Raw genomic sequence first — 19,277 nt, forward strand, 5'->3', positions numbered from 1 at the left:
CACCTATAGTCAAAAAAATTGCTTCCATTTACTGTATGCTATGAAGAGAATAATATTCCCTTTTATCGCTTTATCCTTTATCTGTTTTCATATTTCCTTCTGTTCCTCTCTTCACAATTTTAGAAGCATCTGCTGAGCAAAATTTCTCCCTGGATAAAAAGACGAAAGAAAAAAAAATACAGCAAGCAGATGGTGCCTCGAGGTTCAGACGATTAGAGGTTGCAGATTGGAATACAAATTGGATTAAAAGAAATTAGACTAATAAAAATCGAATCGCATGGCAAGTGCAAGCATATTCACCTCCGTCATGTAAAAGTCTCTGCCAGTGGCTGTCGATTAGAAGCTAAACAGATGCTTCATTGAGATAGCAGTTAATATGTGTGTGCGTATGTGTGTTCTTGGCGGCCCATCATCGCCTTATCTCAACCCACCCCATTTATCAATGTCATAATGTTAATTACTAGTTCATTCATTTTAGTCACTTACAACATCAAAAGTTAACTTGTTTCTGTTTGGTGAAAGCAGGACATTAACATTTATGTTAATTTATTAAAAACTGGTATGTGTATAAATTGATTGTGGACTTTTATTAGATCCAGAAGAGCATGTTCTCTGCAAGGGTACACCAAGGGTGTATCAGGCTGTGGTACATGTAAGTGCCCTTAAATGAGTTTGACTTCCCTGGTTTTGAGGGATGCAGACTGCCAAGAGGGAGGGAGAAGGAGAAAAGCGAGAGGTGGTTAGAGAGAGCAAAATCAGTGTATCTGCAAACTTCAGCAGAGCTCAGTTTCATAGTATGCAGCACAGCGTATACATGAAACCTGGAGGGTACAGGATAAGATCTTGCCCTGTCAGTAGCTAGTCCCTTGTGTGACCCCCAGTGTGCTCTGGGTCTTGCGTGTGGCCCCACTTAGACAGCAGACAACCGGAATGATCACTAATCAATGAGAGGGAAATGGCAGGAATTAGCACAAATTAGGTGAAGTGGGAGACATCGCTCTCTTTAATAGAGTCCGTATTGCACTGCGGGAGAGAACAGACCTTTACAGCACACTAACACTTGGCAGACTCAGCAAAACATATTTGCGCATTAACAAACTAGCTTGCTTCTCTGAAATGCTCTGCTTTGGTCCCACTGGTAAGAACAACCAACGCACATTTCGCAGTGATCCTAAACACCCTAAGCAAATGCTCTGTTTTACCGCAGTTCCATATCAGCAACCGAAAGAGTTTAGCACCGCAATGAACTCTTGTACATCAGCACTGCACACCTGCCTTCCCAAGAGAGGACACGGCCACCTTCAGCTCACGCTAGCTGCTGCCGCTGGGTCTCTCATAGTGTAGGAGGTCCGTCCTGCGCTCTGCAGTGGTTTATGTTTAACAAACGGCTAGCGAACGGCTGTTTTAGCAGAGCTAAACAAACAAAGCTGCACAGTGCTGTGTGCTGATCCTGCTAGCATGCTACTCTCTCGGGAGGTTGAACCGCTAGCAGTGCCTAGAAAAGTCTAATGAACAAGCAGTTACTCTGTTTAAAATGTTATGTATTTATTCATTTAGAGTGTGCTCCATTTGTAGATATAGCTAGCTTGATGTTCTTCATGATAATCTTACACATTATGTTCCTGTATTAGGCTTTTTAATGAAATTCAAGGTAGTTCATTTTTTTTATTTACATTTTTCACAAATGCACGTCTTTCTATATTTTAAGCTATTATAGATGCTAGACTTTAACTGTACTATTAACTCCGATCCTAACTGTAAATGTTCCTTTTCAGATGTGAAAGAGATTTTTTTGTCATATTTCTTATCCGTATGTAGGTCCCCCACGATGTAGTCTCCACAAAGATAGCAAAATATGACACAAATGTATTCTTATCCTTTCATATTGAACAATCACATGCTAAAATCATATCCCCTTCCCCCTTTTGGAGGTTTGGAAAGTCACTCCTAGTGTTAAGCGATTCAAATCCCTAAAAAATCTGCATTTACAATCTCAAGGGTGTTTCCACGCTAGCCATGTGCTATCGAAGCGTGTAAAGCTTACAGCATTCATCTGATGGCAGTGCCAGCGGCTCTAGCTTAGCTTCTCTTTTTTGGCCAGGTTTTGGGTGGATCAGGGACCGCTTTTGTCCCACTGTGGCCCGTGCCTTAGTGATGTAAATTCAGGGTGGCCTCTGGCTCCTTATCTCTAGGGTTAAGGCTCACACTGCTCTTTCCGCAATCTATTATCATAAGGGCCAGACTCCTAGCGTGGGCTGCTAGCATTATCCATACCAAATGCAGGGCCATGCAGGGGAACGTTCAGGGGATTAGCATTTTAACACAGTGTGAGTCTAAACCCCTGAACCTCTCTGTCACAGAGGGCAAGTCCCCAATGGCTTGCCAGCTCACTATGTGGCACCCTAAATTAGTGTGCTGGATCAGAGAGCTGTGTTGTGTTTTTGATGTGGCTTTTCTCGGTTCAAAAATGTTGCTTTTGTATGCTTAGTGAACAAATGGCAGTGGAAATTAAAAAATGTTTTAAGGGAGCATTTATTAATATTTGCCCAACTCAAACCTTACTTTTTCTGGCTTAAACTAAAAAAAAAAAAAAAAAAAGTCTAATTGCTAGATGGTGATTGCCAAGACCAGGTGTGAACAGTTCTGCTCTTGGTGGGCCACAATTCAGCTGGGGTTCATTACTGGGGTAATTTGGAGCAGAACTCAGTAGGATATTGGCTCTCAATATTGGACACCCAATATTGAGGGCAGGATTGGACACCCCTGGCCAAGCCTAATGCTGACTGGTTTGTTCCAGTCTTTCCATGACTGACATCAAATGTTTGTTTTCTGTGAAAAGCCTTTAAGACATTTTCTCGTAGATGCTCTTTTGTCTTAAACATAAATGTGAAGTTGGTCCTGACAAGTCTTCCACTTTCTCCATTTTCCAGGATCCCGTCTGCGGCAGGAAGATTCTCCACCTCGGATCGTAGAACACCCCTCCGATCTGATCGTATCCAAGGGCGAGCCAGCCACCCTAAACTGCAAGGCGGAGGGGCGACCCACCCCCACCGTGGAGTGGTACAAGGATGGAGAACGAGTTGAAACTGACAAAGATGACCCTCGATCTCACCGCATGCTCCTGCCCAGCGGCTCGCTCTTCTTCCTGCGTATCGTACACGGCCGTCGCAGCAAACCTGACGAGGGGGCGTACGTTTGTGTGGCACGTAACTACTTGGGGGAAGCAGTCAGTCGAAATGCTTCACTGGAAGTAGCATGTAAGTATCTGATTTCTTCAAATATTGTCTTGAGTAACAGTAACAAGCAGTGCTGCGGGAACAATTCTTTTTCCCCCTGTGGACTAGACTACACCTACTGTACTACCATACTACAAGTACACAATTCATCTTTAGCCTCCTTTTATATTATAGAACTTGATATTGGTGGAGTTGGTATTGCATCTGAATGATTTTGGGAAGAGCCTGATTTCCCTTGTTCCTAAACAAGAGATGGAAAGTATTTTTGCAGTTAGCTCTGTAGTTTAGCTCTACATATGCTTTAGAAAATCTTAGATTTGTCAGTCTGTTTCGGCACAGCCTGCCAAGCTTGCAGTTTTTCCTTCTGACTGAGAAATGGAAATGACAAGGAAAGACAGAGCCACAGACTCAGATTAAAGAGCATGCTAGGTGCAGAAGGGAGGGAGGAAGGGAAGGCAGAATCTAAAAGGGGGATTTATTGACAACCTGTAGATGGTTTTGGCTTTGAAGATGGGTCTCTGTTGGGTTGACTTGCATTTTCCGAGTGAGCACATTCCCTGGGGTCAAATCCCCAAACTAATCAAAGACCATTATGAGTGACAGCTAACCTGTCCTCCTTTGCTTTTCTATTAGACTACGAGTTTGCTTTTTTAATGATAGGCCTAAATTAATCTTTTGCTTGGCTAATCTTGCGTCTATTGTCTTGGGAGTTTGTGATCTTTATGATTAGTGAATACATTCGGAGCACCTAAAGTTGCTTTCAGGCCCTCATTTCCTTTAGTGTTACATAAAAGCAAACTACAGTAGCTTAGCAAATACCAATGCAAAAGTCATTAGAGATTAAGGAGTATTGGTTTTGCTTTGCTGGGTTTGTTGTCTAGACCTGCAGTCTAAGTGATCTGCTATCTTAAAGTCTGTTTCAACTCTGAGCTGATCAATACTGCGGCCTCTCTTATGCATTGTTATGAAAATAGGAGCGATCCATCATGAAATAAGGATATGATGATAAATATTGAATGAATGGATAACTAAATTGGCTCTGTGCGCTACTGCCAAGACCCCATGCAGTAATGAGAGGGTTTGTGTGTGTTTGTATGTGTGTGTGTTGAGCTGTTGGAAAGGGTAACTCTAGAAGAAGGGATTGTGGGAAGGTTTTTGAGAGTCAGTAAATTTTGAATGCTGCTGCATTTTCTATTTTTAACCTGTAATTGATGATACAGGATGGTGATTTGGGTTAAAGGGTAGAAATGCGGAGTTGATGTTTGCATTTAGTTTTTTGCTAAGGGTAACTTTGGAGCTAGCAATTGTGGGAAGCTTTTCAGTGACATTTTTGAATAAATTTTCTACTTTTAACCTGTAATTGATGATATATAACTGCGTTGTGGGTTATAAGGTGTATATATAGAAGTGCATAAAGGCAGTGTGTGTGTGTTTTCACTCGTGTAGCTGGCAGGGGGTGTGTGTTTTCTCTGATCCTCTCAGCTCTTCCGAGGCGGCGGTGGCGGCCCCCAGGTGCTAACTGGGTGACAGCAGCTTGATCTATCGATTGCACTAAGAGGGGTCTCCTCGCCTAAATGAAAATTCATGAAAAATTGATGAAGTCCCCGATTATTCCTTTTTTCCCTCCGCTAGCTCTTGTATCTCTCTCACTTCCCCCTCTCTGTTCTCACTAGGTCTCTACATTTCCACCATGGCACTATGTCAGGGTGTTGTCTGAAACCTAATCTAAAAGGGCACTATTTTGGGAATGAAGGAAACAAACAGTTTTTTGTCAATTCGAATGATCCAAAACAATATTAAGACAACCAAGCAAATATATGGTGACGACAATGCTTATGTCTTGGTAGAAAAGTATTGAGTAAAATTATATTAATTGGCTTTTTATTATTAAATTTACACATCAGACTCTATTTTTGTTCTCCTCCGTATACATCCTGCAAAGGCAGCATTTTTCAGGTTTCAGACACAGCCATAGTTGACTGAAAGACTTTAAATAAGCTGTAGGATGTTTTACGACTCTCAGGTGAGAGGTGAAGGGTCGTAAGGTTAGCGGGGCAGCAGATACTAAACCTACAGCAGGAATGACCAAGAACTGTACTTTGAGGAAACCCCTCAGCTGTGTTACGTTACACAATTTCCACTCATAAAACTTCTTTTACTGATGAGTGATCACAGAAGTGAAGCCAATCTAAACCGATATAGCTCATGTATCGTTCCAAGCAAAATATGTTTCATCTGTCACATCGTAGAAATATTCTGAAGAGGTGCTGTTTTCTCAAGAAGTAAATGTTGATTTTATAGCCAGCTGTGTATATCTGATCTATATGAAATACTCCCAGACCCACATACGTATAAAACCTTCCCCTCCAAAACAAACAGCTGTCCTTCAGTGACAAACTGAAAAATGTGGCGAATCTTCCAGACTGTTTTGCGACGTTCGTTTTAGGGGTTCCGACCCTGGTTACAAGGCCAGGACTTTTTCATATTCGCGTCAGAAGTCGTCTCCTGTTGCGATATATGGTTCTGTCTCTTTTCTTCTCATATGGGGTCAGTCTGCACCCCCGCAGGCTGAGTGAATGGCTCTGTTGAAACAGATTGCAGACAGGCGTTCGCCGTGGACCACTGGAGCCGCCCGATCAGAGAGACCCCAAGCTGGGTTGCAGGAAGCAGAGAGAGGCCTGTGAAAGGAGCTCGCTGCATTATTAATAATGAGGCAGATTGCAAGGAGGTGTCCGCTGAAGCAGGATTATCTCAAACGCTAGTCTTTAACAATTGACCATTAGTAATGCAACAAAGAAGTTACACAGATCTTGTTACGGATGTTTGTGTCCCAGAGAGTTTAAAGCTACGGTGCAAAATGGTCAATTTTGTCGCTATTAGATTTGTCTGATGATGCAAGGCGCTTATCCATTTCAACACAATTCTCTGTTTCACATGAACTTATTTCTGTGGGGTTTAGTGCTTTCGCCTCTTAAAATGATCAATTTCTACATTTAAAGGTACCGAACACGTCTTCCCGCTTACCTCAACATAAATTAATCCTGTTCCTGTCATTTATAAGGTCTTAATTAGAGCAACAGAAGAAGAGAGTGGAAAAGGTGCTGACAGGCCACACGGAGCGATTGGCCGAATCCCAATTTGCATACATCTACTGTAGCCTAAAGGCACATACTTCACTGGTGATGCATATCAAGTACATATATAGCATTTTTTTTTAGCATCACAGTGTTTACACTTTTTAGAGAAATCAACATGCTGTATGACTGGCTTATGATTGTCTCTGTTAAACTGGGGCTTTTTACCATAAACGGACACATATTTTTAGCATTTAGGCTAATAAAGATATATTTAAGAACTTCTATGGCAAAATTGGCATCAAAGTATTACTTTTTCTAAAACTGATCAAGTCATATAAGAGCACAAGGGGTTGTGAGAAATATTAGCCTGCTTAGCATCCACTGACAAATTTTGCTAAGCTTGTGAAAACGGTTTACCATCTGGGCAACCTTTAGTGAATAAAATATAGGAAGGATAGGAACTGAATAGAAATTCTGCTATTGTCTTAAATGTAGCTGGCTTTTTTGTGTGAAAATCTTTTATATACCCTGTCTCTCTATGATGTATATCATGGCTACATTTCGGTCTAAGCCGCACCCTGTGGCACTCCTTGCTTCTGGGAAAGATATTTTGTTCTTTTGTTGCTATTTTTTCTTTCTCTGTGTCTTTATTTCTCTCTCCCACTCTCTCTTTCTGTCTCTCTCTCTCATGGTCTTTCTCTTTCCTTTCGTGGGATAAACTGGGTCAATGAGCAGGTTCATAAATCATTGTGAAGACTATGTCAGACTGAGGCAAGCCCTGCTTTGAATAAATTTGCCAAAGTGGTGAAATCTCTGGTCGTAGCTTGTGTACGGGGCGCTATGTGACAAGTCACACCTGGGGCGCACAGTCATCCAGGAAAATGTTAATTAGCTGTATCTCTTTTCAGGTAGAGAGGTGTGTGTGTGTTATAAATCTGAGGGCAACAAGCTTGTTGAACATGGGGGCATTAATTAAGCGTATAAGGTGTGAACGTGTGTGTGTGTGTGTGTGTGTGTTTGTGTCTGCTAATGGTCTGCGCTAATAACAGTGTGAAAGTGTGCATGTTCTTTGAGTCTTAGCGACAAAAAGTGTTGTTTCGTTCACTTGTAACCTTTAAAAAGTATGTAAATGAAGGGAGGGTGAAACAGATGTCATTGCTGGTTTGTTAAAAGGCCACCAGCCTGGGATTGGCTGGCCTGTTTGAAAAGGTTCTTTTGATACGCTTCAGCATGGCACTTAAGCAATTAAGAGTAGCGTAGGCAACATTTGGAACTGGTAAGATGAAGTAATTAGTGGAAAAATGGTGCTTTCTCGTTTTAAGCTTTCCTGTTGAGTCTCAAGCTGTTTGACTGTGTGTCCGGCATCAGTAAAATCTAATAAAAGATGATGAATTTAATTGGACACACTCAGCTGGTAGGGGTGGGTGATATGATCAAGATCATGTTATCAGTCATTTTGTTTTATTTCTTTACTTTTTTGAAAGAAATTAATACTTTTACTCAAATTGATCAAAAAGTCAGTAAAGACTTACAATATTACAAAATATTTCTATTTCAAATTGACGTTCTTTTGAATTTTTTAATTATCAAAGAATCCTGGAAAATTCAGCTTTGACATTACATTTCATTTAAAAATATTAAACATATATTTATTTTAAATTTTAATAATATTTTACAATATGGCTATTTTGTACTGTATTTTGTATTTTACTGTCCCCAAACTGTGTATATCACACACACACACAAAAAAAAAGTCCCCATAAATTAAGAGTATTCATACGGACATAATTAGTCTGGCAGCAGTGCAAAACATAGTTGCATTATGTAGCAAAATGCTTTTTTATACCTAGAATTTATTAATATTTATATTCTAATATTATGTTTTTTTTTAATATAAAACAGTACTATATTAAATTTAGACTGGATGAGTCACATTTGCAGTTGTAAAGCTGCAAATATATGCAAACCTGTTTATAAACCTGATTATATTATACTTCTGTACACTGTATTTTTACATTACTCCATGTTTTTATCGTTCTCATATACTATAGCCATAGTGTGGTGTTTTCCATCATACGTCCATCCATACTACAAACGTCTGTCTGGCATTTACCATCTCGTCTTGGGGACAAGTGAGTGTGTGTGAGTGAATTAATCAAACACACTCACATGCAGTCGTCCTCATTCGCCTGTTTGTAAATGTCAGTGTCTGTCTGGGTCCTCTGACCCGCCTTCTCGCTCACTTCGCGTTATCCTGGGATCCGGATTCTGCAGGTTCTAGGGGTCGGTGATTAAGTTGAAAGCAGACTGATGTCAGGATGCATCCGCGGCCCACAGGGAATGTTGCTTTCTGATAAGAGGGAGGGAGGGTGAGGTGCCGGCAGAGAGGTGGAGGAAAAACTGATCTCTAGTCTGTGATAAAAGAGAAATAAATAAAATCCCTGATTGAATGTGTCATCGTAGTATATCTGCAGTGCTGGAGTCAGCGCCCACAACATAAAGACCAACCTCCTTATCAGCAGCATGTTACTTTACACACACATACGCACCGGCTGCGGTGAGATGGAGCCATGCAGATTTCGGGGCTTATCTTATGGTCACATCTTAGTGTGCGTGAGACTAATCGGTCAGCTGGGTAGATGATATTAAATGATTGTTCTTTGTATGTACATATGTGGAGGAAGCCCTATGGAAAGGAGATAAATCATTGGTCCCTTGGAACTCTAGAAACACACACACACACACACACACACACACACACACACACACACACAGTATATACACGCACACACACTGACCTTTCTTATTCTCACTCTCTCTTGCCGTCTTTTGTTAGCTCACTCTTGTCCCGTTGTGAGTGATAAAGTTTTTACATTTTATTTTTATGGGATTTTGCCTCAATTTTTGACAGGAAAGTAGAGAAATTATGGGGAAAAGAACTAGGGTTGGCAAATGGCCTGAACTGGATTTGAGCTATACTGCTTTTTTAAGTGTTATATAGGAGCATGTGCATGACCTGACCGGCCGGTTTTCTGACCTGTTTTGAGTTTTAACAAAAGTGAGAAGCACAGCTAGTCAGTAAGATGTAAATATGTATTTGACATATGAGTCTTCACAAAATTACCAATGTGTAGTTACTATTGGTCAATTAATTGTTGTCACTTTAGTTTATATTTCTTTTTTTTCTTTTTTATTGCAATCCATTTTTACACCCCTGCTACTGAGAAAAACATTAATTAAAAAAATTATAATTGTAAAAATAGTAATAATAAAATACTAATTAAAAAAATTATCAATTTAAAATAGTAATTATATAATATATATACTTTTTTTAAATGTGTGTGTGTGTATATATATATATATATATATATATATAGTATATATATATATATATATATATATATATATTAGAATAGGCCTGACAGCTCTTAGCATAAATCTGCACCGTTGCTCTCAGTGGCTTTCAGATCTGTACAGAAAAAAAAAAAAAAACCGGATTTACATAAAACAGCGTCCATTATGATCAGATGGTCATCATGGATTAGCAGAAAGGATTTAGCCTCTTTCCTTTTTTTTAAGGAAACAAATGTTTCTGCTTTGTTTAGTTTGTTGTTTCCATATCCAGTCAGATCTTCTATCTGAATGGCACAGCAGAGACATAAATATATAAAGAATATATATCTTGTTTTCCCAAAGTCCAAGCGCTGTAGTTTGCATTTTGTTGGTATGAGAATGTATTTATCTGTGATCTCATTCTCTAGCTAACTATTTCCATGTTTTTGAGCATGCGCCTCTGCTAATCTCTGTGTGTGTGTTTGTGTTACTTTGATTTGGTGTGGTCTCTATGACCCTTAACTACTTAAAAACTCCATTACATGATTGCCTGCCATAAAAAAAAACAAGAAGCAATGGCGAATCATTCCGAATGGTCATTTAAATCCAATCAAAGTCCAGACTATTGACTTCAATCCTTGCATTTTCATTCCCAGACCACAGCAGATATGTTTGTGTCCCTGTGTTGAGCCAGGCGCTCACCTACTAGAAGAACCTTTGTTGTTCCTCATCAGGTAGAACGAAATCATCTAATCATGCGGTTGATTTCCATAAGATTGCTGTATTCTGACAATGCTCTGCCTGGGATTGGATCCGATGACCCCTAAAGACCTGTCGGACCCACAATGTCCGTAATTCCTTAGCGTTCGGCTCTCTACGCAAAGCAGAGACCCCTCACCCTACGAATGCACCACCGCTGTCTACCCATAACCCCTGAAGCAAAGCCTCCTGGGACTCCAGGACCAAGGCCTGTAATCCATCATATGTGTGCGTGTGTGTGTGCACGAGCTCAGATTCAGCTCCGCCCTTTACCGAGGACAGAGGAAATTGATTCAGCTCTCTGTTGAAGCGAACAATCTGTTATTTTCTCAAAGAAAAAAGTGCTGGTGCCGAGTGCTGATGGTGCAAACTCTCTTGCTTGAACACACACACTGTGTACAAACCGCAGTGGCGTTTCGGCGGAGTGTCATCATCAGAGAATGCTTCCCGTCGCTCTGATGGATGGTGTGTTTTTGAACCTTGCACTCTGTTCACCAACAGCACAACTCAATCAAGATGGCCGCTTGAAGGAATCTGCCACAACTATGACATCAGCCGTCTCAAAACGGGCATTTAGATTGCGCCAACTTCGCATCCTTGTTTTGCTGTCTCTCTTTATCTCTCTCAAGCCTCACTTCCTGTGCAGGACTAATAGTGCGTGCGATGCTGTTGTGACCGTGGTGGTGTTATCTGTGAAGTTATTGAGTTTGACTCCTGTTACTCTGGGAGTGAGGTGGGAGCGCGAGTTCCTACCGCTGCCCCGGGACAGCTGCGAGTGGGGAGGAGGGAGGGTAACTCAAGCTTCCTGTACTACAGCGGGGGGGGGGGGGGGGATGAAATCTGAGCCCCCCCTCTTGTCCCTTGTCTCCTTCCTGCTGGTGTTTGAAATTGATAGGCGGTGTGGGGTCCTTCACAAGGCTTGGGAGTTTATGAGTGTGATCTAAAGAACAGCTGGAGTTGGCCACTGGAAGCTGCAGTCTGCGATGCGACCCAGGGAGGATGTCAATGAGAAAATTTGTCAGTTGGGAAGACCTCTGCCCTTATGTTTATTTCTTTATCATATGTGATTCGTGCTAATTGCATGTTTACTTGCCTTTAAGGGAAGTTATAGAGTGCAACGGTCAGGTTCCAAAAGCATAATATATTTTTTTTTCAGGAAACTTACAATTTGTGCAGGTTATCTTAAACCAAATTATTCATGGGATTTTAGTTATTTTACCTCAATGTTAGTTGACACACTCTAATCTATATCTAATAACTTTTTTATTTTACATAAACTTGTTCCAAAAGGCACTTTCAGCCCTTCAGGTCCTCATCCGAGTGTTTGTTGAGGGCTTGTGAACCACCTTCCACCTAAAATGATGAATGGGACACCCCATGATCTCAAGGACTTCACGGATGAAGGCCATGGGACTGTACGTTCACATTAAGTGCACATGTGGGACAGGGCCCATGTTTTTCAAGGCTTCTTGCACTATCATGATTTAGTTATTCATGGCCACTTTTTGACCTTTTCTCTGACCCCTAGAATTTAGGGTTTTTTTTAGTTTTTTTTACTGTTCCTTTAAGACATTTGTATATGTAACTAGTGTATGTTGTTACTGGCAAACCTTACTAAACTGAAATGAGTCACATTATAATTTATTAGGGTAGGTGAAGTTGCTGTATGTTAATTGAGATGTATATGTGGGCAGTCATATGCTAATGAGCTGGGTGTGATGTCATAATCATGAGGGCTTTTTTTTAATGCAATGTTTTGAGCTTTATTATGTGCATTTAGTACTTTAAACACTTTTATTTCCAAATAGCAAGGATTTTATGTAATTCTTTGCCATTTAAACTTCAGGGATGGCCTGAATATAGTTTTTAACCATTTGTTATTTTCCCAAGATATGCAAATTGTCTTGTCATGCATGTGTGAATATTGAGTTTGAGTTTATGTTGACAGGGATCTCTAGTTCATCTGTTTGGGCTGGTAAAATCGCTCTTACTAGCGAGGCAGCGAGACAAACAGATGGACTGATAGACATGCATACACACACACATAAACTTGAAAACGAGAGACACATGGAATGGCTGGGTGGGTGCGCACACCGACACACACACACACATACAGACACACATAATGTGGCTAAAGGCCAAGTGCATAGAAATCAGAACAGCTCCATTCAAATGCAAAGTAGAGTCTTATCTACAGACTGTTCTTCGCTGCTCTCCTGTGCTCTACACCGTTCAGGGCAAAACTATTATTTGGAGGCGTGCGGATGTTTGTGTGTGTGCACTGCTGCCTGTATATGTTGTGTGTTTGGATCTGAAGTATGCATGAATGTGAATTTCAATATGAAGGTAAATTCAGGGTTTCTCTGGGGTCTTCATTGTTTTTCCACTGGAGGTTTTCTTCAGGATTTTTTGACTTGAAGTTTCTTCGAGGTTACTCTCAGGAGGTTTTCACTGAAGGCTTTCCTCGTGCTTTTTGCTAGTGTTTTTTTCTCATGGATTTTCACTGGAAGTTTTCCTCATGATTTTTCCCCAGCTCTGTTTTCCTATAGTGTCGGAGCATTGAAACACACAGCCGAACATTTATGAGAATAATCAGTCACATTTTTCATGCCTTTAACTTGATCAAAGTATCTAATATTCAGCCCTTTAGCTCCTAGAGGGATCCACATTTCATCCATTATGTCATACTGTAAAGCGGCAGGCGGTCCATGAGATGCTTTTTAAAATGAAAACTGCTAAATTGTTCTGATCAATCACTTCAATTTGTCTACCACATTGTTATCAAAGGCTTAAATGCATTTATTTAATGCTCAGTTGTGGCGTTTGTTGTTGTTGTTGTTGAGTTCAGCAGTGTTTCATCCTGGTGTGTGTGTGTGTGTGTGTGTGAGAGAGAGAGAGAGAGAGAGAGAGAGAGAGAGAGGATGGTTTAATATCAGATTACTGCCCTGCACAGGAAATGAAAGCAGATGACAGTGAGTGATCACCTTGTGAGTGTATTTTGTGTGTGTGTGTGATTGACAAGCCGATGCGTTTGACTCCCTCGATCTTTAAGAAACATTAATAGTTTCTTGCCCTCGGCTCCATATATCTGGTGTGTGTGTGTGTGTGTGTCTGAGAGGATGAATTATGCATTTCTAGCAGACTATGAAAAATGAACACTTTCAGATTCTCATCTACATCCATTTTCATTGTATTTAGACACTAGCTGCATGTTTACATAGTGAACACAGGCCCATTTATTTAGATTTGTGTAGATCTAGAGGTTATACAGTCCTGCTGACGTCTAAACATGCAGGTGACCTAAATGAGACTCAGGCAAAACATAACCCCCACGATGCACCATTGTGAGCGTAGTTGAAGTGCTCCATATGTGCCAGTCTGATGCATTACTTGCACACTTAACTGCAAACTCATTCTTTTTTCCTTTCCATTTTATTTTGAGATCCCTAGCAGATTTTTCCACCAAGACACAAATAAATTCTCTGACACGTTATGAATATTGATTTGGTTCTTTATAACGTTACAGAAACGATACTAAACAAGCACTGCAGGAAAGCATGTAATTCAACTGGAGATCCAACATAAAGAATCGATCATTTAGGCAGTGACGTGCACAAAGAACACATTTGGACCCTATAATTCTGCATGTAGATGTCGGGTTTGTTGGAGACAACCACACAGATGTTTACACACTAATTCAGCTTTAGAATGCATGCAAAGCAAATTGCAAACGTTATGCAAAGTGACATTTGCAGCGATTTTCAAACCCTTTCATTCTCACAGCGGGTGGATAACGTCTCAGTTCTTAAACTCAGCTTCAGTACTGTATAACGTCACATTGAACGGCCCAGTAGCATTTGGAGACTCTTAACCGAGAAATGAGAAAAGTCCGATAATGATTCCCTGTAGCCGAGCCTTTAATCCCAAACACAATGCTTATCTCTGTGGTGTAAAGCACGTGTTGTGTGGTAAGCCGGGTTTTAGATTGGCCCCTCTCTGAATGGACAGTCATTGAAGGGTCTTGGAGAGGCCGGTGTGGTGAGGTGATAGCAGGAGCTTCTCGAATGCAGTCGCAGATAGGAGGTCATTCGCTGGAAATGACCTCCGACGGGCCATTGATTGACCTGGTATTGAACCTTTGCTAATAGACTGGAGGGACAGTTCAGGTCTGGTTGTGGGCGATATAGTGGAATTCAGGTTTTGTAAAGTGGGAAAAGGAAATCGAGGAAAGCGCTGATAGATTTGATGTAATACAGATAGCAGATAATACAATGACTTCTTTGTTACACACCTGCATGTATATACAGTCAAACCAATATTTATTCAGACACCTTCAACATTTCTCACATTATCACAGTTTATTCGCTGTAGTTTAGAAAATGGAAATGAAATATGACAAGAAATCAGTTGATATTTCACTGGTTATGGCCATCCTTCTGTTGGATTGTCTCACAAATGAATTGGGTTGAATAGCTGTCAGCTGTTAAATTTAAGTACACAACTAAATAATACTAATTTAGGTCAGCCAATAACCAAGCAATGCTTAATTTTGTTACAATTTTGTACATTTTTTATAATTTTTACTGATAGTCCACTGCTTGGGGTATAATATGTCACAGTTTACTTTATTTTGCTATCCTCACTTACATAAATGAACTATAGTATCCTGCACCCACTAGTAACAAAATATAAAAAATTATATCTGGTGTCTGAATAATTTTTGGTTTGACTGTATTTGGCAGATTATCCCATGTAACTTGCATTGCATTTAAGTTAAACATTTTCTCAGTCCAATCCATGACCATAATCGGTGGTATAATCATATACCATCTTATTATCATATATTGTAATTTACTATATATTGCACAATGCTATTTAAATTTTACTAAAAGAAAAACACAAAATGAAAAGACATTTTGATTATCCATTGACAAAGCTGTTTGAACTAGCATTTGTCATTTTTCATACAAATGTATTGGCCAATGCGTAATGTTTATGATAATCTAGCACAGCGCTTGCAACTCCAAGGTCACGGGTTCAGTTTCCAGGACGTGCATGCACCGATATGTGGATAAACGCATTTGCCGCATGCATAAATGTAAAAGCTTACATTGGCCGTAATTTCGCTATATATCCCTAGAAGTATTTGTCTGTCTGTTCTAATCACCAGAACCCTCCTCTCGCTTTCTTTCTGTACACCCTCCTTTCCTGTCATCCCTCCTTCGCCCCATCTCCTCTGATTGCCGTGTCTCAAATGGTCCACAGATGATAACCATTCCTCCTCAATCTCTGAACCCAACCCCTCCCCCCTCAAGGCACGCACAAATCAGATACGGGGGCCTCGGCAGGCAGCTAATGAAATTAGCCCCACGTTGCCCATACGCTTTAATAAGTCACTTGACTCGATTAAGGATGCGATAGTGGGGGATGTCTGATGGATACAGAGAATCTCCAGCCCGCCCAACGGTGCCAACCCGGGTGTTGATTATCATAAATATTCCCAGTCCACACACCTCAGGCAAAATCCACACTCCGACATCCCCCTTTTTCCTCTCAACACCCCTCTTTCCAGGACCAGACGCCTCTTTCTGCAGCCTGGCAGGCAGTTTGGGAGGAAACGTGAGGAGGGGGCGGTGCCAGCATTGTACTGTCATTAACTTTCTTTGACTGGCAGCCGTCGGGCTGGCTTAGCCCCGCCCCCCCGCTGTGCAGCAGTCTCCACCTCCTTTCTCTCCTGTCATCACTCCATCCCAAAGTGGCAGCGATTCTTTGGGTCTCAGCTGTTCGGAGAGATGATACTCCAACCACCCACTGCTTGGGTGAATCTTTTTGGATCAGGGAAGAGGAGCCGGCCAGCCCAGAGTGGCAGACGTTTGCCCGGTGCGGAACCCGATCCCCTGCTGCTTCTCCGCAGAAACCTCACGCTGGGCAGAAAGTGCCGGATAAGTGTAAGCAATCCGCAAATAACTCAACATCACGGGAGGATTGCTGAGTCTCGGAATATCAAAACTGGTTTTCTCCATATTTCTTCCATTTGTTATCTCCTAGAACTTTAATTTATTTAAATGTTATGTTTGAATTTAATGTGCAGTGTGTAATTTCTGCACCACTAGCAGCGTTAAATGAAATTGGAAAAGTAATGACTCGCAAACATGCACCTGTTTTCCATTATTTGGACAAACAGATAGACTTGCCCGATTTCAGGTCACTCTAACAAAGAAAGTCAGTCGCATTACAGTGTTGACACGCTTCAAGGAAGTCACCTTAAAAATGGCATGTCTATTGTCTCTATGCGTGAAGCTGGGATAATGAGGAATATATGATTGACAGGTGAGGGCACAAATCAGAATGAGGAGCAGAGGCGGGGCTTTATGACATGCAGCCATTCAGCTGAGAGTAATCTGTCAGGATAGATGAGTGTGGTCTGATGTTTCTGAACCTGACAGCGGTGGTGCCTGTTTCCAGCCGGCTGTTCCCAGGTCCTGAGCAGTGCCACAAACAGGAAAGAGAGAGAGAGAGAGGGAGTGAGAGAGACCTGTTTTTGTGTTTTCTGTAGAAGTGGACCAAAAAAATGGTCTTCATCAGCATTTGTTGTCCTGTTCTCCAGTAAAACATCCTTAATAAAGGTGAATTTACTTAAAAAGCCAAACTGCATATGACATTAAGAAGATTAGAAAATATATCTTAAATTAAGTTTATCCTTTTTTTTCTTGGTCTAAGTATAAATCTGAAAACAAGTTAGCAAGGTTTATGCCAAAATTGTATGCAAATTTATGTATTTTGTTTTAACTTTACAGTTATTCTAATAAAAAAAAGGTTAATACAAGATAAAACAAAGAAGAATTAAACTTCAACATTTATTGTCTTCAAGGTATTATGTATTGCACAAGTTTGCTTCTTAACTAAATTGATCAAACTTCAAGGGTTTTAAAATAGTTTACTTTAACAAAACTGCTAAAGGACATATTTTCCTCAATGCAAAATACATCTACTTAAATTTGCATAAGATGTGAAGACTTGGTTTAGAGATTATATCTTAATTTAAGTTAATCCTTTTTTTCTTGTTTTAAGTATAAATATTACTAAATTTAGGTTTATGCTTAATATTGTATGGCAATTGTTTTTTTAACTATAATTCTAACAAACTTTATTGATGTTTATGCTTAATATTAGAAAAGATTTTCATTCATGTAAGAAAAGTAAATTAACATGAATTGTCTTCAGGATATATTATTTTGCGTCAAAACTAAATTGGGTTTTAAAACCATTTTTACTTTCACAAATCTGCTGATGATACAAACAAAATTGCAGAAGATATTAAGACTTTTTTTAGAGCATACGTCTTGTTTTAAGTCTTAAGTTCTTTTTTAAAATATAAATCTAGAGAACTTTACAGGCTTAATATTTTATGCAAATTTATATTTTAACTATAATTCTAACAAAATGTATTGAAAAATAATGCTGTAATAAAGTCAAAATGAAACAAATTGTCTTCAAGATTGCTTCAGAACTAAATGTATCTTGTTTAATCTGCTGTAGAAAATGATTTTTGCATTGTGGCTGAGTTTGAGCATATTTTTAAGTGCATCACTATGTGTGTGAGAGAGACACCAGTGAGGGTTTCTGTCTTTCTAATGTATGCAGCAGCCACGTGTCCTGACAGCTGGCATCCTTCTGCCCACCACAACTCGCCTCTCACTTCTTCTGCCCGCTCTCTATCTTTCACTCTTCACTTTTCTTTATTATTCACCCCCCATATGTTTGTCTAGCCCCACATAAACTGACCTAAGCGCTTATGACAACTGGAAATGAACTTGTGCCCCACTCTGACCCCCTCTCTAGGGTTTAGGACAAGAACCCCACACACACACATCATGCCCCGCCACACCAAAGTCCCCGATCCGCACGAGGCCACGAGGGGTCAATGGATTTGCCAGGTCACCGTGGCAACTCTTGACAGGCTCAAATGTCAGAGAATTGGCCGGCCATGACAGTGCTGTCAGAGTCAAATGGCCCCCCTTTACACAATGGGTTATTGCTGGAGGATGAGGGGGAGAAGCAATGAGAAATGTGGGATGCAGGGGTCCTGGAACCGTTAGCATTCAGTCTGGTCTGGTTGTGTCAGGGGCACACAGGCACACTGTCACTTTATGTTTAATTGGGACAGGTCAAAGCCCTAGAGGCATGAAGGGTTACACTCACCCTATTCTGCTGCCCGTTTCGCTCTCTCTCAGTCTCACAAAATATGGCTGCCTAATACTTCTCATTTTTTAAAGCTTATCAATTGTTTAAAAGGACAGTTCATCCAGAAAGTAAACTTACCCAGCAGTGTAGTGTTGTAGTGTTTGCAGGGATTTTCAGCTAAATTTGTTATAGAAATGCTGGAAATATGATGCACCACACAGAAATAAAAAAATAAAAAAAAATAAAAAAAAAAATAATAAATAAAATAAATAAAATAAATAAAATAAATAAAATAAATAAATAAAATAAAATAAAATAAAATAAAATAAAATAAAATAAAATAAAATAAAAATAAATTGAAATAAAATAATAAACACTACGGTTGAAAAAAAAATGTGCGTTGATTTTAGTGATTGAAATAAGTCTCTTCTGCTCACCAAGGCTTAATTTATTTGACCAAATATATAGTAAAACAGTAATATTGTGGAAATATTATTACAGTTCAAAGCTGTCTTCTATCGTAAGATATTTTAAAATGTAATGTATTCCTGTGATAAACTGAATTTTCAGCATCATTACTCCAGTCTTCAGTGTCACATGATCCTTCAGAAATCGTTCTAATGTGACGACGTCTTATTATTATCAATGTTACAAACGGCTGTGCTGCTTAATATTTTTGTGGAAGCCA

General features: G+C 40.0%; 1 protein-coding gene across 6 annotated transcripts in view; it reads left to right on the forward strand.

Moving 5' to 3' along the window:
* Positions 1-19,277, forward strand: part of robo2 (roundabout, axon guidance receptor, homolog 2) — a 200,008-nt gene that overhangs the window by 16,488 nt on the left and 164,243 nt on the right. For all 6 annotated transcript variants that reach the window (XM_084126677.1, XM_084126672.1, XM_084126673.1 and 3 more), the window contains exon 2: positions 2,931-3,257. In XM_084126677.1, coding sequence (XP_083982803.1) covers positions 2,931-3,257 — 327 coding nt within the window. The remainder of the gene's footprint in view (positions 1-2,930; positions 3,258-19,277) is intronic.

This window comes from Abramis brama (genome assembly GCF_963993115.1).
Source record: "Abramis brama genome assembly, chromosome: 10".
Taxonomy (NCBI): domain Eukaryota; kingdom Metazoa; phylum Chordata; class Actinopteri; order Cypriniformes; family Leuciscidae; genus Abramis; species Abramis brama.